Consider the following 24,461-nt stretch of genomic DNA (forward strand, 5'->3'; position numbering starts at 1 on the left):
ATAGACTGAACGCGTAATATGCATGCGCATGACGTCACTGTATCCGCAAATTCACGTTTTTGTAGCTTACATGGAGACAATAACGGTTTCAGAAACTTGCACTTTGAAACCCATTTTCAAAAGTGTGTGTTTTCAGGCCCCAAAATGCCATTGTTGTGTAAATGAATGTCCAAAACGCATAAAACGTTTGCCGTTTTAGTTGAAAATGTTGTCGTGTAAACAGTCCGTAAGTATGCTTGTAAATATGCATTGTTAAATATGTAGCTAAGAACTGAAACATTATTTTAATTTCCATGTATGCAAATCACAAAATAAGGAAGCTAAAGATACTGATCAATGCAAACTGAGGTTAGATCAACCAAAACTGAAAATTCTGTCATGCTGTTTCAAACCTCTTCAAAACACAAATTATATTTTTTAAAGAAATCTGAGAGTTTTCTGTCCATCCATTGACAGCTACATAACTACCACTTTGACGCTTCAAAAAGATCATAAAGAGATTGTAAAACTAATCCATATGAATTGAGCAGTTTAGTCCAATTTTTTGACTTGATTGCTTTATACAATGAATAGATTGAATTTAGGCTTATATTCACATATAGACATTCATCAACACACACATCAGTTGTGGTAAAAGGAAGCTCCAGCATGTTTGCTTGACATGTGAGAACCAATGAGGTTTGTTCTCGTATTTTACGCAGCACGTTTGAGCTTCCGCAAGAACCAATGAGGTTTGTTCTCACGCATCAAGCAAGTTGAGCTTCTGTTTATGTTCACTGATCAATGTTAATATGTGAATAAAAGCCTAAATTAAATCTGTTCATCATATAAAGCAATCTCATCTCTTCAGAAAATTCAGACTAAACAGCTCAATTCATATGGATTAGTTTTACGATCTCTTTATGAACTTTTTGAAGCGTCAAATTGTCAGTTTTGTAGCTGGAGAGACAGAAAGCTCTCAGATTTCATCAAAAAGATCTTCATTTGTGTTCCAAAGATGAACGAAAGTCTTATGGGTTTGGATCGATATGAGGGTGATTAAATAATGACATAATTTTTGGGTGAACTAATCCTTTAACTAAGTAACCCTTTACACAAGGATCTGCTTTAATGCCTAATAGTCTGGATTTTTTTCTAGTTTATCAAAATATTAGACAAGAATCTATTGATATAACCACTCCTTTTCATATCATCACTACCGATTCAAAAAAACGTGTATTATGTAGTAGGTTATCTTTCAATTGCAGAAGTGCTTTTGTACTACCATGATTAAAAGTCTACACTGTAAGTCAGAAATCTTATCGTGTCAAGCTCTATTGGGTTTGCTCAGTAAGTTTATCAAGGCCTATTGATTTTTTTTTTTCACTTAATGGCATTTAATGGTTTGTGAGTTACAACTTTTACTATGTGTTAATTACCCTCTAATATGCGGACGAAGAGCTGATAAAAGCCCTTAGTTAAATGGAGAGAAGAGAAAATTAATTAAGAGAGGGGGTTAATCAATGAAATAAGTGGAAGCGTGCAGATCGAAGAAACGCACAAACTGCAAAAAATGCATTGTAACTTTAAATGGAGTTACTATATTATTGGTTGAAGGACTAAAAAAGCAGAGCAGAGATAAAAACAAGTGTTAAATATGAGCTTGTGTCCATTTCACTCGCTAAAGTGATTTTTCCAGTAAGGAATGAAGAGTGTCCAGGATTAATCCGTAGAGACTCTGGGAAGAAAGAGAGACAGATGCTTTAACTTTGATCAAAAGAGAAAGTACTCTGTGACATCCTGTACACACACCTCAAGGTAAGCCTCAGACCTGTTTTTCTGAAAACAAGAGCAGTTGTGGTATCTTCATCTGTGTGTGTGTGTGTGTGTGTGTGTGTGTGTGTGTGTTTGTATGTGTATGTGGATGGAAGAAAATGTTTTCTGCAGAAACTGCCACATTAAATATCATGCATATTTAAATGAGACACAGCTTGAGGCCAGAGAATAACCATTGCATATTAAACAAGAATGCGAGTCACGCAGGGTGTTCCATTTTGTAAAAATAGTGCTCTTTAATATAAATTATGGAAATATCTTATAAATATAAATATGTGCAAAGGTTCTTGCTGCATTTTCTATGTTAATGCCTTTGTTTTCTGATCTTCAAGCTTGCACTGCGGTCATCAGACCAGACCTTAAGATGAGACATCTTTATAAAAGACAAGAGTAAAAAACATGCTGTCCTGTTGGTGGCCACACATGTAAACACCTTGATTTGACAAAATATGAACAACAACAAAAGAAAAAAAAAAAGAGAGAGAGAGAGAGGAAAAACAATCTACAAGTGGAACCATAAGCCCTTCCATAGACTCATAATACATTCAGTGAATAGCAGACGTCCTGCTAGTGAAACAAACACTGTGTCGTTGTTATTGAATGAGGATTTTGAAGCACACAAAGTACAAATGCTTCTCCGTGTGATCAGAGAAGCACGGTCCTTCATGTCAAACACCACAGTAAATCAGTTAATAAGGTTTTTCATACTGTGCTTGTATTTGCTTCACAGTATATGAATGTCAATTTGCTCATATTGAATCATCAGCAATGTTCAGTCTGCCTTTTCCTAGCACAAATGAAACTACTGTTTGCTTTGGCTCCTGTCACGAACTAAGTAACAACAGTCCACTGAGGGGCCGTCTTCTCCAGAGAAGGCTAAGGCCCGAAACCGTCCTCAGGTACGGGCCTCTCGTCCGGTCAATACGTTCGCGCTAGTCCTTTTTCTTGACCCCGCACACGGTCACCAGAGCAGACACGGCAGTGTCGGTCGTGAGCGGTAAGTAGCCACCCCGTTTGCGCCCCCACGCCCACTTATGAGGCAATTACACTTGGCAAGAAGCAGTGGAAATGTGTACGTCATTGCAAACACCCAGCTCTCGCTCCTTCCTTCCAGAAGAAAGTCAAAAAATGTTGAGCTAAAGAAAACAAGACTTGAGAGAGAGTCTCCCGATCGATGATGAGGAGCTGGACTGTAGCCATAGCAGCATACTTAACTCCTGTACTGATCAACTATCACTTGTGTTTATCTTCAGCAGTCCGTCTTTGAGACTGGCCGCTGGAACGCGGAAGTCCTTTCTTGTCAACAGCCGCGGAGATGTCAGATCCACTTGAGTGGAAGTACACATCTCGTGCTGTCCCTCAAAAGTTCACAATCCAGAGGTCGAAGGCACAGCTGGCCTGCAATACTGAAAGACGCCGAGGTCTGGAGTGATAATCTCCACTTGCGCGCCTTATTCTTCTGCCCTTCCCATAAAAAACCCCATCAAGAATAGCTAGATAGGAGCATCGTAGTCCTGGAGGAACTCTTGGAGTGGATGAGGCAGCTGGTCCCGTTTGGTGGACACATCTATATGACCGTTTAAAGTCTTTCGACAGAGGTGCTGCAGACTTGACATGCTAGAAGCCAGCGGACGCAGAAGCTCCAGAGGGATCTTCTCGCCACCGGAGTAAATGAAATATGCACTTCCGTCGGCCGCGCTTCCGCCGTCTCCAACCTTCGACGAGGCCCCCATCCCTGCCGAGGGCATGTAATGATGGATGAGTTTGAGGACGCAATCAAAGCGTGGCACCGCCTGCTCGCTCCGGGGGTCGGTCTGCAGGAAGAAGGAGCAGGAATCGCATTGGATGCGCAGGTTTTTGGTGCCCGTAGTCGTTTTGACGCTTAGCGTGAAGAAGTGGTGGTGGTCCGAGCTGTCGCGCACCAAGAAGGTGCCCGGGGGCTCTGCGCTCAGCAGCGAACTGGCCTCCTTCCCGCTCACGGTGCTCCAGTAGAAGCCGCTCTCTTGCAGTTTGCGCACGGCCGCGAGCACCATCTGATACTGCGACCGAGAACTGAAGGTCTTGTACCGGTGGGGGGGCAGGGGCACGCCGCCTTCAAAGGGGCTGCTGCTCATGGCGCCGTCAAACCTACTGTGCGTTACCATGGCGCTCTGCCCGCCCCCTGTACCGCCCGGCAACCACTGGTGCTCGGGGTCCAGGGCCGAAGGGCCGTCCCAGCCAGGGTGCTCATGCACCGGAGAGCACCAACACAACGCCCAGAGCTCTGGCACCTCTTCCTCATCCAGAAGAAATGTTGTCTCGGTGGGTATGGAAGGCAGCTGAAGGGAAAAGCCAAATGGAAAATGTCAGCATCAACCAAACAGTCAGAACAACAGAAGCCAGTGCCAGCAGACTTGCATCTGCTATGACATCAGCTTTATTGGGGCCATTCATGGTTCTAATAAGTGGATTGGATGTTTCTCACATGTGTCCCTTATCATTAAAGCCCAACCCTCCCTCTCCAAAGAAACATCACATTTACACATTAAGCGTTTCAATGAAGTAATCATTGTATCTGGGGATAAATTATTGATATTTCTTTAAACATATTAGTGTCTGTTTTTTAAAGTTACTAGTATAATACTTGTATTTTGTCAATTTGTCTAGTACTTTTTCCTCAATACTCCTGGTAACAACTTGCTATTTTTGTTACTGAACTATCTGTATATAGTGTAGATCAACTAGTCTCTTACTCTGACTAGTGTGTATGCCAATGTTACTGGTACTTATTTTAATTTTACTAGTACTATTGCCACTAGTCACTATCATTACTAGTAAAAAATTGCTATTTTTGTTACTAAATTATATGGGAATCAGTTATACTGGTAACAAATTATTGAATTATATAGAGATTTCTGGTTTAAATATCAATTATTCACTTTCCACTAGTATATAATCGAATTATAGCGGTTACCCATTTTACTTTTACTAGTACTAATGGTACTAGTTAAGCAAAGAAATCCAACAGTGACCATATGAGTACTTGTTGGATATACGAGATGCATTTGAAGCGCATGTTAAAACAGCTTGCAATGGATAAATTAACTAGTTGCTAATCGAAGCCTTATTTTTAGTCCAAGCTCGACCGTGTAAACCCGATATTGACTTCGATCGCTCTCTCGGGCTATTAGAAAACGGGTTATGAATGAGGTCCTCCAGTTCGTTGTGAATAACCCAATTCCTCATTCATGACACACGGGCTCTGTCTCGTGTTACACTGTAAATACCCCTTCACTCTCTTCTCCTAACTGGAATACAAATTCACCGACTTGTTCGGGTTACATTGAGGTCGTTTAGTCGGACTGGCCCACATATATAACTCAAGCAGACTTCAAACTATTAGCTATGCGTTTAGCTCGCATTACAAAGATCAGCAACACAGATTTTTTTTTTTTTTTTTTTACGTCGATACCATGTTGCACCGCATATACCGAGGCATGCATTATATGCGGATATACTATAAGACATATGCATGCATTTAGAATAGAGTATTACGAATTGCAGTACATTACAATAAAACGTTGTTTTACCTTCAAAGCGTTATCCGACTCAATCTTGGAGTTTGCAATAAAACATAGCTCCTTTTGTGATTCCCATATAACCGCTTATGCAAAATAGACCTTCTTTTAAAGGGATAAAGATCAGTTTCATGTCAGTTTTTTAACAGTTGATCAGAGATCAGCTGTGTAAAAGTCTATCAGAGGTAGTGGAGGTGTCCTGTTTGTGCCATCGAGTTGAAGTACCGACTGATATTTCTAAAGAGCTCCACCCCCTCTTCCAGTAAAGCAACCACACACACGCACACACACACATAGACACACGCACGTGGCGGATTGCCAATAAATAATCAGCGTGACCCTTTTTTACGGGATTTCTCCCCCCTCCCTTCCCTGCTCACACAAGGTGAAAAGTTGCATTGCCCTTGCGGATATAAATGCGGTCGGTGTGTTATGACTGATGATATCTGACCACACACGTGTTGCATATTATTATGTTTTACTGGTCTATTGTATTTATTCATTTGTATTTAGTTTTGCATAATCCCGTATAATAATGTAATTTACGGTCAGATGCATGATGAAACATTCCAGAAGAAATTCTTTTTTAAACTCATTTTGCATATCATCAGGATTTATGCTGACACAGAATTAGAATGCAAGGCTACAATGAAACGTTAAGTATGCAAATGGTTTATAGAACATTATAGTATAGTATAGTATAGTATAGTATAGTATAGTATAGTATAGTATAGTATAGTATAGTATAGTATAGTATAGTAGTATCCGCAAGGCTAGATCCCCTTTACTGAATTTGTTCCATACGCCATCTATAGGATGACAAAAGTAGACCACCCTCCAAAAGACATCAATGGGATATTAGAGATATTTGTGCATTAGTAAAATCGTGAATCAGAGGCTTTGGATATTTATGAACCGCATGACTCAAGAACTTATATTGCCCAGTGCCGTGAAATATACTAAAATCATATAAATTAGATTAAACTTTGCCATTGCACAGGAGCCAATTAAATACAGTTAGCATGTAATAATAAATATTTAATATTTAGGCTAAATTATTTAATATATTAGGCTAATATTAAGATATGATTTAAATAGTCAAGTGAAAAATATTATACAGCAGGGTCAGAAATTAACCAGAGCTTGGAGCAAGAATGCTCCAAATACAAAATGTATGCTAAAATTACTCACTTTTGATATATTTCATAATATTTTATTCTATGTGTATCTAGCTGTCAGATAGCACACATACATCTCAGAGATGTGCGTTTTTACATCTGCAAGACCTGTTTTTGGAGTGTTTGCTCATCTGCAATATGTCTCGAGGACGTTTTCTGACGTTAAATAGACATTTAGAAAATGTCTTTAAGATGTTTATGATTTAGAATGTAAAACTGACATCTTAAAGACATTTCTCAGATGTTTGTACAGCAGATGCTTTCCAGATGAAGTGCACTAACAGAAATCTTATGTGAAAGCTTATGTGTGCTATGTGCGCAGAGGTTGAAATTAGATTGATGTGCAGATAATAAAATGAAAAATAGGAAACACTTAATGTGAAAAATGCACTCTTAAAAACTAATTAAAACTAATTTGTATTGTGATATGATATCTTGTGCATTATTTTGTATTTAATTTAACCTTCAAATTGTAAAAATGGCCCTGGAAATAAGTTTCAGGATAAAAAATAAATAATAAAAAAAATGAAAGGAACAACAATAAACCGACACTGGTTTTCTATATAAATATGTGCAGCGTGAGATAACATAATTAGGCATTTTGTCACTGATGAGAGAAAGATGACAGACCAGCAAAAGCACATGGCCAATCATACCATGTCAACGCTGAAAGTCCTCTCATTATAATCAGCGAACTTGTATTGTTTACACTGCAAGCTTCTGTGTGTAGTGTTGTAGTTTGTGGCGCCGCATGTAGGTTGTGTTTTAATAAAGTTTTGACATTCAAAATCCAGTGAAAACATGGCGGCGCCCATGAAATGGAAAAGACTTGTGTTCTCTGCATATACTCCTGCATTGTCCTGGGTTTTCACGAGATTAACAGACCGCTTTTTCAGGACACATGATCGGAGGAGAGGGTAATTAATAGCGTTCGTTTGCATTACATAAAGACAGTCGATAGAAATCGCGTAATGTTAAATAGGCGTGCGTCTTTGGCTAATGCTAGCTTGTGGTTGTGGAAGGGAGAGATCTTACATTCGTATGTAGAGTTACGGTTATCAAAATTATTTTGAGAATATGAGTTGTAAACATTAGAACAATAAAGATGGTTGCTGATTTTGCTCTACTAACGTTCATTAGCTTATTTCCGGTAATCACCATTATGCCCTCTGTTTTTAAAGATATAGTTCACTTAACAATGCAATGGAAGTGAATGGTGACTCCTTAACATATTATTTTGTGTTCCACAGAACAACTTGTGGGTTAACTTATCCTTTAATGAGCTGTCAAACTGCACACTGGTTAGTGTGATGATAGTTACCCCATTACCAAATAAACAATGGATCAGATAGGGTTTGTAAGCTTTTATTACAGCAGTGATGTTATCAGTTTCAGTCATGTCTGATCTGGCAGCTTTCAAAATTATGATTATTCACAATATTCTTTGTTCAATTAATGTAAATATGTATATTTGTTCATGTTTTTTTTCTTTTTTTTTCTGACAGAAACATGTAGCCCAAGGTGAACTTTAGTTGATCAGATATTCTTGTTAAACTGCTTTTATTGGATTTGCATTGCAATGAAAGAGGTTCATTCAAGAAAACTTAAAAGCACCGCTTTACAAAGCAGCCATTTACTGCTTGCATTCTTCTTTAAAGGTGACTTTAATCAAATCACCTTCAGTCTGATAGTATTAAAGGCCTGAATTTCTTCACTTGTTAGGGCAGATCTATGAGGGTCTTGTCTTGTTATTGAAGCAGGGTTGATATGTATGAGAGACACAGATGGTTAACTTGTGTAGATTCGTAATCTCACGATTGACCTTCGCATTGTTTTACGCTCAGTCTCCACAGGGTCACGGCGCTCTCAGAGGCGCCTCTTTTCATTTTGTTTTCTCGGGAGTTATGTGAGATCTACTGTAGTGTGCGGTGAGACTCTGGGTTCTGTGAAGAAAAGCACCGTCTGGGTTGTAGAGAACTCGGCGTGACCTTGGTGTTTGGCAGTAGATCTGAGTGAAGGGTTGCAGTTTGAGACTTCATGCTGTGTCATGCAGACCATATTACTGCCTTTGTGTCTTCTGAACACTGTTGCATTTGGAACTGGATTTGGGGCTCTATCGTAAATAGTTTGAAATCAAGTTTTGAGAAAAGTTGAGCTGTTGCTTTTAATTGTTTTTTAAATAACAACAGTTATCGAATAAAATGGTCCATATTACACAGTCATAGCTGCCACCACTTTAACATGTTAAACTTTATTTTTCTTTCTGCTGGCTCAGTCATATATTATAAAATATTAATGTGTTAGGATTTTTTAGTTATTTATTGATTTTGTACAAATAACATAGCAAAAATGTACTAAAAGTAACTTGTTAGGTTTTTTAATTTGCAACAAATTGCTGACAATACATTATTATTCAAAGTTTTGGGTTCAGTAAGATTTTTTTTTTTTTTTTTAAGAAATCAATAGTTTTTATTCAACAAGGATGCATTAAATTGATTAAATGTGGCAGTTAAGTTGTTTATAATGTTACCAAAAAATTCAATTTCAAATAAATGCTGTTCTTTTGAACTTTCTGTTCATCAAAGAATCCTGAAAAATATTAAGCTGCACAATTGTTTTCAACATTGATAAAAAGAAATGTTTCTTGAGCAGCAAATCAGCGTATTACAATGATTTCTGAAGGATCGTGTGACACTGAAGACTGGAGTAATGATGCTGAAAATTCAGCTTTGCCAACACAGGAATAAACTTCATTTTAAAATATAGACAATATTGCCATTTTACTGTATTTTTGATCAAATAAATGCAGCCTTTGTAAGCATAAGATTCTTACTTCAAAAAACATTAAAAAAAAAGTCTTATTGACCCCAAACTTTTGAATAGCAACTCCCTGTGGGCAGTTTATTCACACACTTTTGCTGGATAAAGTTTGGGAGCCAAGCATGTAGTTCAGCCACCAGATTTTACAATATTTACCAATACCGTAAACTGAAACACTGCAGTGCATTGTGTACCGTTGAAGAGTTCTGCCAGCCTTGCACTTGGATTCTGATTAAAGGGTTTCTCCTCCCCTTATTTCTCTCATACTTCCTGTCATCCTGTAGATCTGCTGTGCTGCTCTTGGCCCCTCTCCTGGCAGAGGCGGACTCAGCCCCCCTGGCCTCCTCCAGACCTCCAGGCTTCACTGGTGTCGAGGGCCTCCTCTCTCGCTTCCACTGGATGGCTAATTATGTACCTGCTTTCAGGGTCCCTGGGGGCCACATACACATCCTTCACTCACCTGATGAGTTTTATCAGGCTATGAAGGTATGCATGTGTGTATTTACTAGGTGAAAGTCAAGCAACTGCACCTTCAAGGGCCATATAGTCAGTAAATATGCTTATAAGGCCATAAAAAAGAAATCCTTGGTTCAACACTGAACTGACTTCATGACTATATTTTCTTTGAAGAGCTGCTTTACAGCAGAAATGAACTCTGTTTTGCATCACTGAATAATTTTTCCTGTTATAAAGCTGCTTTTAAACAATATGTATTGTATAAAGTGCTATATAAACAAAGGTGACTTTATCTTTAATATCTTATGACAAACCGATATTATCTCACTCTGATTAGTGCCTTTCTGTTTATAGTCATATTTATGTCATAGCATTGTAAATATAGTGTGGATGATACTTACAAGAAGATGATGTTTTATTTAACAAATCGGGTGGAGCTGTGCCAAATGTTCATTCTACATGTCATAAATGATCTCTTGCTATTAGTTTTTTTTTTAACATTAAAGGTGCTATAGAGGATGTTTTGTTTTATACATTTTTGCAATATTACTTGAAACTGTCTTTACTAACTGATAAAAGACTATTTATTAGGTGCACTGAAAGGAATAATATTAATATACATCATCTGTGCACGAGGTAGGGCCTTAAAAACATCAGCTCGATGATCGCGTAAACAATTGGCCCTCTGGCTTGTCAATCACTGCCGTGACGTTCCTTGTGAGAGACGTGCGCGCTCCAGTAACTTTCCACAGGCGCCGCATGCAATGTATTTGTCAGGAGTAACAACTGCAGATTATGAGTTACCTGCGATGAGTCCGACATAATGAATCCACTAACACGACACAGCGAATGCCGGTGGTAAACACTCGTGTTCCAATACTCGTGCACGAGTTTTGGGAGGCGTTCCCTCAAAATGAGCTGTGAAGGAGGGGGGTTTTGTTCTTACGCATGCACTCATTTCAAAAACTCACTAACAGTCTTTGGTTTCTCAATCGTCGAAAACACCCTCTATAGCACCTTTAAACAAAATTCTAGAAAGTTTTATCAAATACAATGAGGAAAGATCGTACATAGTATTAATTGGAATGTTGGAACCTATTTGTGAAATTGTTTCTTTAAGAACTTTGATCTTTCCATAAAATAGCCTTTGATGCTGACATGGCTCTAAAATTAAATAAATAAATAAATGTAAAATTAAAAAATTTAATATAAGTTAGGGTTAGGGTTTTCGTTTTTTTTTTTCCATTTCAGAAGATCGTCTAGCTGTGTTTATGTAAAGAATAGTTTTTATTGTCTTCAGTTTGTTTATCCGTTTGTTCTGTTATAATATTAACCTTACTTTTTTTTTAACGTGGAAATTAGATATTTTCTGTGAATGTGTGGAGACTGCAGATTCATTTGCCGCTATAGGTTAATGGGAAGATGCGGTATTTGGTCAAATAAAATTGTGCTACAAACTACTGCGTTTATGATTATGATACTTAATTAAAATATGATAAGTAACTGTTTGCAATATCAAGCAGCATAATGGCCTGTTTTTGTACAGCTAAAATAACCAGAAGCAGTTTAGACTGGATGCCTTGACACAATCAGGTTACAATGGGTGTGCCTGCTCTTAAAGGGTTAGTTCACTAAAAAATGAAAATTCTGTCATCATTTACTCACTCTCAAGTTGTTCCAAACCTGTATGAGTTTCTTCCTTCTGTTGAACATAAGAGAATTTTGTTATACAGACAGTTGACGGCACCAATTGATTAGCATAATATTTTTATTATGGGTGTCTGATTAACAAAATTCTTTAAAAATATCTTCTTATGTGTTCAACAGAAGAAAGAAACTCAGAGTTTTCGAACAACTTGAGGGTGAGTAAATTATGGCAGAATATTCATTTTTGGGTGAACTATCCTAACTATAAGTTAAAAATAAGGTGAATAGCTTGTAAAAAAAATAAAAAAATAAAATAAAGCTTTAACTCAATGTCTCATTAAGATTGTTGTTCTGTTTTAGGCTCGTATCAAGACAGCCAAAAGTCGTGTGGTGATGGCGTCACTGTATCTGGGTACAGGACCATTAGAGCAAGACCTGGTATGTAACCTGTCTGCACACATTTACTGTCAGTGAGAAGGAAAAGGCTGTCTTTGTTCAGTTTCTCATTGAGAATTTTAGAGGAAGAGGAAGCTACTCACCTTATCATATCTCATCCTCTGTTTTAATCCTGTAAGATCAATAATAACTCATTTGTTAAGCAAAAAGATCAGATAGCTCAGAACAGTAGCTCGTCACAACCAGTTACATTTGAAAACATTTTCAGAAATTTACCTCACAGAGTTGGATTTTATCAACAGAATTTGATCTGATGTTGTTTGATAAATCTCAGTATAAAAATTTAATTTAACTACTCTCTCAGTTTACAGTAAGGTAACGTTTCCTTGTTCGAATCAACATGCAAAACCAGCCGGACAAGCCATAAGGTTCCTGCAGCAGAAATAGAATCAAAAAGAAAAATATTGCTTAGCCCTAGTATGTGGTTAAAAACTCTAAAATGGGTTAGATAATTAGAGGCTTCTTTCACTGACTGTCTAATTTCTTTTGAAGGTTAATTGCATGGAAGAGGCATTAGAGCGCTCACAGGAAGATCATGCACCTGATCTGAAAGTGTCTTTTCTGCTGGATTATACCAGAGGCTCAAGAGGTCTGTTTCTGTCTCTCTTTCACACACTAGCCCCTTTCACACAGAAATCCTGTTCAATTACTGTAAAATTACCAGAACAACTTTTCCAGTAAATACACAAATGTGCTGCTGTTCACACAAGCAAGACATTCTGTCTTTTTACCAAAATACCGGTAAACTCTGTGATGTCAATCATTCTAAATTACCTTTAAACGCTGGATTAGATTAAGTGCTTTAGTTTTTTTTTTTTTTTTTTTTATCACACACAGTTTCATGTTAATCTTGAGTACATATAGAGTTGCATCCTTCATATCCCCGAAAAGTCTTTAGTTTTATCATATTTATAAAAGATAGATATGCTAAACCGAGTCTTTCCGAAAAAAGCCGAGATCCTGGAGGCGTGCCTGCCGTCAGTGCCATGGGCGGAGCTAAAGAGTCACGAGCATGCGCAGCTTTTGCGTAGAGATTGTCTGCTAGCTGCGACATCATTATAAATAAAAAAGGAACAAAAATGTTTGTGGTGTTTACATTATATGCACCAACAAAACACAGACATCTGATGCAGCTTTACTCACCATTATCTGCAAATCCAGCGCCGAACTGGTACTTATTTACAAAGTATTCATCACCGGGAACAAACAAACATACATGCACAATTCCATTGCTGCCCCGGAGAAACAAACTTCATCCACTGTTCCCTTAAAGGGATAGTTCACCCAAAAATGAAAATTTGATGTTTATCTGCTTACCCCCAGCGCATCCAAGATGTAGGTGTCTTTGTTTCTTCAGTAGAACACAAAATGACCGTATAATGCATGTCAATGGGAACTCCATCTATAAGAGTAAAAAAAACATGCACAGACAAATCCAAATTAAACCCTGCGGCTCGTGACAACACACTGATGTCCTGAGACACGAAATAATCGGATTGTGCGAGAAAATTAACAGTATTTATATAATTTTTTTAATTCTAAAACACCACTACGTCCAACTGCATTCAGCATCCGGTTAGTGAGGTCAAAAAAACGCGTTCTGATGACGGAAGTGATGTCTCGCGCTTTGCTTCAATGAGTGCAAGACACATCCATTGTCAGACCTCATTAACCAGATGTGGAGGGCAGTTGGACATAGTGGTGTTTTAGAGGTAAAAAATTATATAAATACTGTTTCTCGCACAAACCGATCGTTTCGTGTCTTAGGACATCAGTATTCCGTCACGAGCCGCGGGGTTTAATTTGGATTTGTCTATGCAAGTTTTATTTACTCTTATAGATGGAGTTCCCATTGACACGCATTATACGACTGACAGACGGCAACGGTTGCAGTTAAAAATCATCATTTGTGTTCTACTGAAGAAACAGTCACCTACATCTTGGATGCGCTGGGTGTAAGCAGATAAACATCAAATTTTCATTTTTGGGTGAACTATCCCTTTAACGCTGGGTTCTTTGGGAAGCTGAAAAAGGTAATCAACCAAAAACACACTCTCCTGGTGACAGGAGCTGCATCTTATTCTGGAGGCTATGTCCTCCAGAGGTCGCATTTGAAGGCTGCATACGTCATTAACCGTAATAAAATTCACTGATATTCACTGTGAGGTGTAAAATACTGTAATTTCTTTCTTACGTTGCAATACAACGGTTATTTTTCTTAAATGAGACCGATGATGAAAGCAGCCTTCAAAAGGTGCTGCCCCTGAATTGGAACACAGCTATTGTTGAAAAATCTCTCTGCTTCCATATCCCGATTGAAACGCGTTGATGGGCGTGCTCTTGCTCTTGCTCTGGTGATGTGTGTGTGCACGCTTATCAGGGAGAAGTGCCTATCCATGGGTTTCAAAGACTTCTGCTATGCCCGCCACCCTATATTTGTGTCCGGTCACAGCTGCGCGCTCTGTTTAAGTCTATGGTGACAGCAGCTACAACTACCAGAGGAAGGCCAACAAAACACTCTCAGAAGGTTCACAACAAATTTACAATATGTCTGGGATATGTGGTGCTGTTAGCAGTTTCAACAGTCGTCAGAACTACAAATTTATTTGATCCCAAAGGAGTTAGATCGGCGGAATTATTGGCTTCATTCAGAAAGGACCACACCACTGGCAGCCAAACAGCAACGCACAACATTAATAACTGCTGGGACCGTAATTTACATAACATTATAATTGTATACAATATTGTATTAAAATATTGTGAATTCTAGTTGCTGTGTTTCGTCGTGTTGTTACAGGATGAACAAATTCATGACACGAGCCGAAAACCTAGGTAGCAGTCTTGCTGCCTCGCTGTCTTATAAGAGAATGACTTGTACGGCAGCGTTTGTGCATGAAGGCATCTCACGAAACTGATTTCAGACAGACTTCTGAGGCAGTGTAACAGTTTAATGATCTACAGCAATATAGCGCGAGCTTTGGTGAGAACTAAACAAATATTTAATTACTACAGTAGTAATTTCTCGATAGAAATTATATCAAAATTGAAACATGTTGGTCAAAACCGTACATCTATACACAAACTGAGCAGCAAATGCAACTTTCGGATGCCATCTTTATTTTTCCAGCTCAACTGTCACAGAATGGAAAGCACAGGATTGTGGGATATCAAAGGCAGCTAATGATGCATCTATGCTTCCTTCAAAAATCGATCTGAGGAAGGTATCTCATGAGACAGTAAGTGAAGCTAACATTGGATTCGGACGTGCCTTGATACCTTCCTACCTTGAAATGTGTCCTCAGAAGGCAGCATTTTCCAGTTTTCGGACGCAGCCAAGGAATTACGCTCTCTTTTGATGTCATACAGGCCATACTCGAAAAAAAACTCTCCGAAACCCGGTCCAAAACCGGAAGTAGTGTATTTGGCACAGAAATACTCCGTCATACATCCAACATGTGTTTTTAAACTTTGGTCATGTTTAGCATGAGAATGCAACTCTTTAACAGTGTAAATAAGCATTATACGCCCCTTTAACTTCTGAGTGACAGGCGCAAAGGGATGATCACAGAACACGGTTTTGCTCTTAAAAACATGACTGATAAAAGTTACTATAGTATTGCAGTTACTATAATACGCAATAACTGCAGAGCCGCAGCGCTGATGAAAGGAAAAGGAAGGGTCTCGTGCGCGAGGCGCGGCGCAGTGTCATTCAGACATCTGTCTAGCGTATGTTTACATAGAAAAAGAGTTAAAGGGTTAGTTCACCCAAAAATGAAAAATCTGTCATTTATTACTTACCCTCATGCCGTTCCACACCCGTAAGACCTTCATTAATCTTCGGAACACAAATTAAGATATTTTAGTTGAAATCCGATGACTCCGTGAGCCCTTCATAGGGAGTAATGTCACTTCCTCTGTCAAGATCCATAAAGGTACTAAAATCATATTTAAATCAGTTCATGTGCGTACACGGTGGTTTAATATTAATATTATAAAGCGACGAGAATATTTTTGGTGCGACTTATTTAGTGATGGCCGATTTAGAAAGCATCGGAGCGTTATGAATCAGTGTATCGAATCTGCAGCTCGGAGCGCCAAAGTCACGTGATTTCAGCCGTTTGGCGGGTTTGAACCGCGATCCGATTCATGATTCGATACACTGATTCATAATGCTCAGATGCTTCCTGAAGCAGTGTTTTGAAATCGGTCATCACTAAATAAGTGGTTATTTTGTTTTTTTTGCTGCACCAAAAATATTCTCGTCGGTTTATAATATTAATATTGAACAACTGTACTCACATGAACTGATTTAGATGTGTTTTTAGTACCTTTATGGATCTTGACAGAGGAAGTGACATTACTCCCTATGAAGGCCTCACAGAGTCATCGGATTTCAACTAAAATATCTTAATTTGTGTTCCGAAGAGGTCTTACGGGTGTGGAACGGCATGAGGGTGAGTAATAAATGACAGAATTTTCATTTTTGGGTGAACAAACCCTTTAAAAGCAACTTATCGTAAACAGCTCCAACAGAGCTTTATGATTGGCCTAAAGCAAACTTATTATGTCAGCGTGTTCTGACCTTGTACATGCTCATACCGGTTATCTTCGTTCTTTGTTCACACACACATCATCATACTGGGAATTTACTGGGAATGTTCCTTACTCTTGCTTGCACTGGTAAATTGGCAGAAATGATTTACTGGTATTTTTGAAAAGGTCCTGTTCATTCATGATCTCTTGATGATTATTTAACCAGTAAAGACTATATGTGTCTGTCTCACACGCACACACTCTCAGGCTTTGTTCGGACAGACAGCAGCTGGCGAATCCAACCCAATTCCTTGAAATTGTTGAAGTCTGAGCAAACATGTCAGATCCTGATCCAGTACGATCCAAATCACTTTTGGATATATATTCAGTTCACTCATGTAACATCACGTTGTAATGAATGGTGAAAGAGTGAGGGGTTGCAGGCACATCATATGCATAATTGTGTAAAATACTACAGTAATGTATCTGATGAGTCTCATTTGTTGTATATTGACTACGCTGAACATGTGGATCTGATTTCATCACTTCTAAATGACAGTGTGGACAATCACTCCCAAAGATCAGATTTCAAAACCAGATCTCATTTGTGTACAGTAAACATACCTCATATTCACTCAATTATTTGTGAACTTCCCTCTTTATTGTTCTTTTATTTCCTTTTGAACTTTGAAAATTCATAGCTTGATCTTTTTGATCACATTCCTGTGTGAAACTATATCAGGAGGAAATAATGCATACAGGAAAACCCCTGCTAATGTTCTTTATCCTCTGTGAACGCTGACTAACATGTATACGCCATGTCTATTCTGATTAAAATGGCATGGGTGTAATTTTGGAGGATTTCCAGCTTTAGTAATTGTAGGTTACAGTTCAGACCTCCACCCTGTTTTTTTTTTTTTTTTTCCTTTTTCTTTTACTTCACAAACTACACATTCAATGTGCCGTTGAACTGACCCAATGATGTTGTAAGAATTCATAATATAATATTTCATGGTAGACATCATATTGCAGCATTTACCTTCATTGTATGGTTCAAGTTCTACTTGATCTCATAAAAATGACTCTTATTATGAGAATAAACAGGGCATTCACTCTCAGAGATACCTAAAGTTCTTCTTTTTTATGTGAGTTGGCGGTTTCTGGTGTGAGCAACAAATACCTTTGGCAAATCATATGATGTATATTTCTATGCAAATTAACTGTGACACAATGTGACGACAAGGGAGTGCACCAAGAGGTCATGGTTTAGCAGTGTCCCATTCAATCTGGTTCTATGAAGCATCTTTCTTCATTGACACCCATTACAATAGCTGTGTATTCTGAAAAAAAATGCACAAAACATACTCTACTGTTCAAAAGTTTGGGGTAGGTAAGGTATTTTTCAGGATCCTCCGATTAGAAAGTTCAAAAGAACAGAATTTATTAACTATTTAATATAATTATTTAATATTACTATTTATATAACTATTTTTTATATTTATTTATATAACTATATTTTTCTACATCACAGTTCGGTATAGTTGCTAGTGGCTGACTTGTGTAACGGGTTATCTATTTTTTTTCTGTTTTGGATGAGAATGTCACATGTTTTCTGTTTCCTCGTTTTTAATTTGGTTTCCATGGTTTATTAATTGTTTGAGTTGTTGAAATTTTCATTCAATTCATTGATTAGTTTCCCTGTGTATTTAAGCCCTGTGTTTTGTTCAGTTCATTTTTTTATGTCGCTTAATACTTGGTTGTGCTGTACCTTTTTCTGCCCAGAGTGTTTTTGTTTCATACGTTAAAGTTTAATAAATTGTTACTGCCTGCGACTAGATCCTGCCTCTCACCTCGTCACTGCAACCGACCGTAACAACTTGCTTACTTTTAATTTTTATGTCCCCAAAGGGCAATTTGTTTTGCAGCATTACTACAATACATACAAACAGAAAAAGACATTATACTATATAACTAGATTATAGAATTAAATGAAAAAATGCACCAATGTATCAGCCGATTTTTGATCAATTTAAAACCAAACCATCGGCTGTAGCATGAAAAAACCTGATATAACAAACCGATGGTTTATTAAATAACTGTGTGAAGACACTTAGGTGTATAATGTCTGTTGCATAATCAAACGATTTTCCTCTTGGTAAAATAATTAAATACTAAAACAAAATAAAATCTGTACAAAATACAGGACTGCCTGGGGCCAGAGTAAATGACGCTCAGGATTAGACGGCGTGCAAATACTGAATTAAGTTCTCTTTCTCTTCTTTTAATTCACACAAAATGATATCAAAATGCCTGTCTTGGTGAGTATTATTGTCATTTATGTCTTAAATTAGCATAAACGAGGCCTCACTGAGCCATCAGATTTTATCAAAAAATATCTTAATTTGTGTTCCGAAGATGAACAAAGGTCTTACGGGTGTGGAACGGCATGAGGGTGAGTAATAAATGACATAATTTAAATTTTGGGGTGAACTAACCCTTTAATTTGTGTCAACTCCATCAGACGCATTAAAAAGCATATTTTAATTTGATCCATCCAACAAAAGTGTAAAGTCTTCAATTATGTAATAATGGTGTTCAGTAAATGGGCTAAGTAAAAACATAAATTCTTAAACAATATATATTTTTCTTCGTTTAATTCACACAAAATTATATCAAAATGCCCATCTTGGTGAGTATTATTGTCAGTTATGTCTTAAAGGAAAATAGGCTCATTTTCCAACTCCCCTAGAGTTAAACAGTTGAGTTTTACCGTTTTCGAATCCATTCAGCCGATCTCCGGTTCTGGCGGTACCACTTTTAGCATAGCTTAGCATAGTTCATTGAATCTGATTAGACCGTTAGCATTGCGCTTAAAAATGACCAAAGAGTTTAAAACTATTTTAAACTTGACTCTTCTGTAGTTAAATCGTGTACTAAGACCGACAGAAAACGAAAAGTTGTGATTTTCTAGGCTGATATGGCTAGGAACTATACTCTCATTCAGGCATAATAATCAAGGAACTTTGCTGCCGTACCATGGGTGCAGCAGGCGCAATGATATTACGCAGCGCCTGTGAGCCCCTGCTTGCACAGGGAACGTGCCTTGCAACCATGGAGACGTATGTGAGAGACGCTGCGTAATATCATTGCGCCTGATGCAGCCATGATACGGCAGCAAAGTTCCTTGATTATTACGCCTGAATGAGAGTATAGTTCCTAGCCATATCAGCCTAGAAAATCGCAACTTTTCGTTTTCTGTCGGTCTTAGTACACGATTTAACTACAGAAGAATCAAGTTTTAAATAGGAAAAATATCAAAACTCTTTGGTCATTTTTAAGCGTGATGCTAACGGTCTAATCAGATTCAATGAACTATGCTAAGCTATGCTAAAAGTGGTACCGCCAGAACCGGAGATCGGCTGAATGGATTCGAAAACGGTAAAACTCAACTGTTTAACTCTAGGGGAGTTGGAAAATGAGCCTATTTTCAAAAAAAGTGGAGTGTTCCTTTAAATGAGCATAAACGGTTGAAAAATAAAATGCAGTACCAGTATATTGGAGCCATGCAGCTCTTAAAGTTATATAATAGTTGCTGTTCAGTATCGGCCAATTGGTGCATCCTTACAAAAAATGCTCGCAGTGACTGTAGTCATTCTTGGGTGTTATAAGCCAATCTGTGTTGTCCTGATGACCACCTGAAGCAACCTCTAGTTTTCAGTATGAATTTCCTTTTAGTGTATCTAACACTTACTTTAGTGTATGTACTGATTCATTGCTTATATTTCCCTGTTTATTGTTATTTTTGCATCTACAGGTAAGCACAATTCCCGTACAATGTTACTGCCGCTGCTCCAGCGTTTCCCCAAGCAGATGAGAGTGTCCCTGTACCACACACCAGACCTGCGGGGGTTGTTGCGTCTTCTGGTGCCTGAGCGCTTCAATGAAACCATCGGGGTGCAGCACATCAAGGCATACCTTTTTGACAACAGTCTTATAATTAGTGGGTGTGTACACATGTATAAATCACAGCAAAAGTGGATGCTACACATGCACGCAAACATTGTGTTATGTTACGGCTCACTAACTAAAACATGTTTGCAGTGTAAATACCCGCATTTCTCTTAGATAAAATATTCCCACAGCTTTTGTTCTTCAGGGTTTCTCTTTCTTTTTTTCTTTCTTGCTTTGTTTCTTTCTTTCTTGCTTTGTTTCTTTCTTTCTTGCTTGCTTTCTTGCTTTTTTTCTTGCTTTCTTGCTTGCCATACCAGCCTCTGTTGCCATATTCATGGCGAAAGAGCTTCATTGTTGCAGGTTTGTTTGTAGACTGTATGGAGCTCAGTGGTGGAGGAGGGTATATTTGTTGCCCTCTCTCAGTGTGATATCATTTCATACAGGGCCAATCTGAGCGACTCCTACTTCACCAATCGTCAGGATCGTTATGTACTTCTGGAGGACTGCGAGGAGGTGGCAGATTTTTTTGCTGAACTCGTGGGAGCCGTGGGCGATGTGTCACTGCAGCTCCAGCCTGACGACAGTGTGCACATGATGGAGGGAATGGTGCATCCCTACAAAGGCAAGTGCTTTTCAAAGGGAGAGACTTGTTTAAAACAGGCATGACTTCCTTAAATGTAAAATAACATACTTTAAGACAATGAGAGGGGAGTTCACTGAGAGTTCCCTATAGTTCATTTTAGCGCTTCTGTGGAATTATGCAAATGAGGTAAAAGCCCAAACATTCATAGAATGCCAAAGCAATTTAGACAAGCTTGAAGGCAAATTCTGAGTGATAAACTGTGGCAGATGTAACTATCTTGTCTACTTTAGTGAAACTGTACAGCAGTTTTTTAATTCTAGTAAATGGGGGAAAAAAATTATTATTAAAAAATTTATATATATATATATATATATATATATATATATATATATATATATATATATATATATATATATATATATATATATATATATATATATATATATATATATATATATATATAATATAAATATACATACACATATATAATCATGCATTTTTATATATATATTTTTTTTTAAATGTTGGCATGGATGTGTAATTACTGCTGCTAGTTTTTATTATTTAATAATACACTATTTTTACATTTATATATTTGATGACAAAGATCTCAGCTAATGAACCATGTAAGGGAACAGGTTTTTCTGAAAATGTTTTTTTCATAAAATGTACATTTATTCACTTCAGAACTTAAAGGGTTAGTTAGGTCAGACTTTGAAGATAAAGAAATCGGAGTCTGTGACCTTCATACACTACACAATTTTCTGTGAAATCTGAACTCAAATCTGCAGACTGGCTCTGACCTTTGGCGACTAGTGTCAAAAATGTAATGCCATGGCCCTGTTATCTGGAGATATAACAGGAATATTCATATTTGTAAATCCAGAAGACACATTCTTATTCAATCTTATTCATTCTTACTCAAAATAGGCAGACAGGAAAATGAAAAAAAAAGATTTTTTTTTAAATATGTTTGAATATTCTTTCATTTATCACAAAAAATAGATTGAGAATTCTGTTTCCTGCCTACATAATTTAAATTTTTTGCATACATGTGCTGAAAACAACATCGGTGGCTTAATTTAAGCACACAAGGCATAGTGCTACATACATCACTTGGTTAAAATGGACTGTGGGGTATGAATATCTATTATTTATTAAGAACATCCTTGTTTAGCTGCAGCTAGACTGTCTAAGTGCAAGTGATCAAGCAACTTCATCAGCATTTTTTTCTTGCAATGAAAGTATTCCTGATAAGAGAAATGAGTGACACTCGTGGCTTCTGACATACATCATGAATCAGAGGTTATGATGGTAAGTCACTCATTTCCTTGTAACACCGGCTTGTGGTAACATGTTGAGTAACAGGAAGCTCAAAGCCTGCTTGCTCAGAGCCAGGTCTCAGTGATGCTCTTCAGCCTTGACTCGGTGTGTCTTACGGTCCCCAGGCTCAGTGAGGAGCGCGAAACGAGTGAATGAGTGATTATGCCCATTCAGCTTCAGTCCATATCCGTAACCCAGCGCCGTTCGATGACATAATTGTGGTGAAGCGGGGCCACAGTTTGTCACAGATCCCAGAAATAGTGCAATGATGTCACCTTGCTGGTGGTAAGTGATCTGTGCTGGGAGGGTAGGAAAGGAGAGATGCAGGAGGATGATAGGTTCGGGAAGGAGCTATTTGGACCTCGCTACAGTCCGTCAAGACAATGAGGTCAACGGGAAACGATGGACTGATAGCCAGCAGCGAGAATAGTGAAGTATGACGGTAAAAGCAGGACAATATCAGAGTGTGGAGAAGACTATAAAGCAAATGCCAGGGTGACACTTCTTTATGCAGCTTGTGGGCGACTTGTGTCTGCAGCTCCAGCCTGAAAACAATGTGCACACAATTGAGGGAATGGTGCTTACCCATAAAGGAAAGTGTTTTTTAAAGGGAGGGACCTGTTTAAAACAGAGACTACTTACATACGTGTCATATTTTAAGAAAATGAAAGGGGATTTCACTGAGAATTCCTGATAGCATTCATGTGTGTACACTATCTATGTTGTTGAGCTCCGGAAATGAGGGATTGTGCAAATGAGGTAAAAGCCTAAAAACATTCACAAAATGCCAAATACAACTACATTAACTTTGGAGGTGGATTCTGAGTGATAGATTGTGGAGGATGCATCTAACTATTGTAATCTGGCCTAATTTCTGTATGCAACTCATCGGTGACAGTATATGTAATAAGAGAGGGTAAAGCCGAGTTCATACTGCACGATTTTCAAAGTAGTCTGGTCACTGTTGTTTTCACACTGCATGACTGTCTTGGCCAGCATTCAGTTGCTGCTGTGTTCACACTGCACGATGGAACGGCGACAGAAGGTTTCACACTGCGTGACTTTACAATAGGAAGAATCGACAACTCTGTCTGGCACACAAACTACGTGATTGTCACTCGCGAGAACGAGCACCGATTTGCCTGTGATTTCGGGCATTTGTTGGCGATTTCTCAAAACCTGTCGGCGAGCCAAAATCGGGGCTAAAATCGTGCAGTCTGAACTCGGCTTAAAGGCCCACAATATACTTTAAGTGAAATCGTAGAACCAATATGTGATGTAATTTCGTCAATTTTGTTTGAAGATCACTTCGGGAGTTTGAAATAGGCATGTGACGGTATCAAATTTTCATGTTGCGATTAATTGATGAAGCTTTTATCACGGTATACGGTATTATCACGATATTAAAATAAGTTGCAAAACCATTTTTGTCATAGTTTAACAGGTTTAAGAACTCTTTTGTAATAAAACAAAAACAACTCTGACTGAAATTTTCAAACAGATTAAAATGCAAAAGAATTAGGCTATAAAGAACAACAGATAACACTTTACTCTATTTAATGCATTAACTAAGATTGAGCAATAGCTACATTTATTACAGAAAGTGTTATTTTTTGTTAATGTTAGTTTAGAAACACAACTGATCATTGTTAGTTTTATCTCAGGTCCATTAAATAGGTTATTTTGATTTTAGTAATGTTATTAAACAGTAACTAAGAAATTAACATTAATTAATAATAATTAATACTTTATAAGAATTTTTATTGTCAGTTTAGTGATAATGAATTAACATGTTAACTAATGAAGCTGTATGTTTTCAAAGTTTTACTGAACAATAACAAATAATCAGAACATTTCTAATCATTAGGGCATGTTGTAGTCCAGATTAAAATATAAAAATGTTTAGGTTTGAAAATAAATATCCTTTTAAGTCTTTTTTAAGTATTCAGTATTTGGTGCTGTGATGAACAACACTGAGATTACAAAAAAAAAAAAGCATTTTTTAAAAAACTTCACTAGCGCAGTTACTTTGTTTGCACAATTTCCGTGGTAACCGCTGCACGCTGCTGTTCCATCAGCGCCCTCTGCTGTCAGAGAGTGAACACGCACTTTCATTCAGCTCGTCTCCTTCACTGGTTCCGC

The 24,461-nt window shown here is 37.8% G+C and overlaps 2 protein-coding genes across 2 annotated transcripts in view; one reads left to right on the forward strand and one right to left on the reverse strand.

Annotated features, from left to right (window-relative positions):
- Positions 1-929: 929 nt before the first annotated feature.
- socs3b (suppressor of cytokine signaling 3b) lies at positions 930-5,588 on the reverse strand. Its single transcript, XM_067369435.1, has 2 exons — positions 5,385-5,588; positions 930-4,133 (listed from the first exon to the last, which is right to left on the reverse strand). Exon 2 carries the CDS (start codon positions 3,957-3,959, stop codon positions 3,309-3,311), a length of 651 nt encoding a protein of 216 aa, XP_067225536.1. The 5' UTR covers positions 3,960-4,133; positions 5,385-5,588; the 3' UTR covers positions 930-3,308.
- Positions 5,589-7,349: 1,761 nt separating this feature from the next.
- The window catches only part of LOC137007446 (CDP-diacylglycerol--glycerol-3-phosphate 3-phosphatidyltransferase, mitochondrial), a 31,794-nt gene continuing 14,682 nt past the window's right edge, over positions 7,350-24,461 (forward strand). The window contains exons 1-6 of the mRNA XM_067368904.1: positions 7,350-7,467; positions 9,655-9,856; positions 11,834-11,911; positions 12,422-12,518; positions 20,277-20,466; positions 20,857-21,035. Of these exons, the coding sequence (XP_067225005.1) occupies positions 7,352-7,467; positions 9,655-9,856; positions 11,834-11,911; positions 12,422-12,518; positions 20,277-20,466; positions 20,857-21,035 (862 nt within the window). The 5' untranslated portion in view covers positions 7,350-7,351. The remainder of the gene's footprint in view (positions 7,468-9,654; positions 9,857-11,833; positions 11,912-12,421; positions 12,519-20,276; positions 20,467-20,856; positions 21,036-24,461) is intronic.

The sequence above is a fragment of the Chanodichthys erythropterus genome, chromosome 19 (assembly GCF_024489055.1).
Source record: "Chanodichthys erythropterus isolate Z2021 chromosome 19, ASM2448905v1, whole genome shotgun sequence".
Classification (NCBI taxonomy): Eukaryota; Metazoa; Chordata; class Actinopteri; order Cypriniformes; family Xenocyprididae; genus Chanodichthys; species Chanodichthys erythropterus.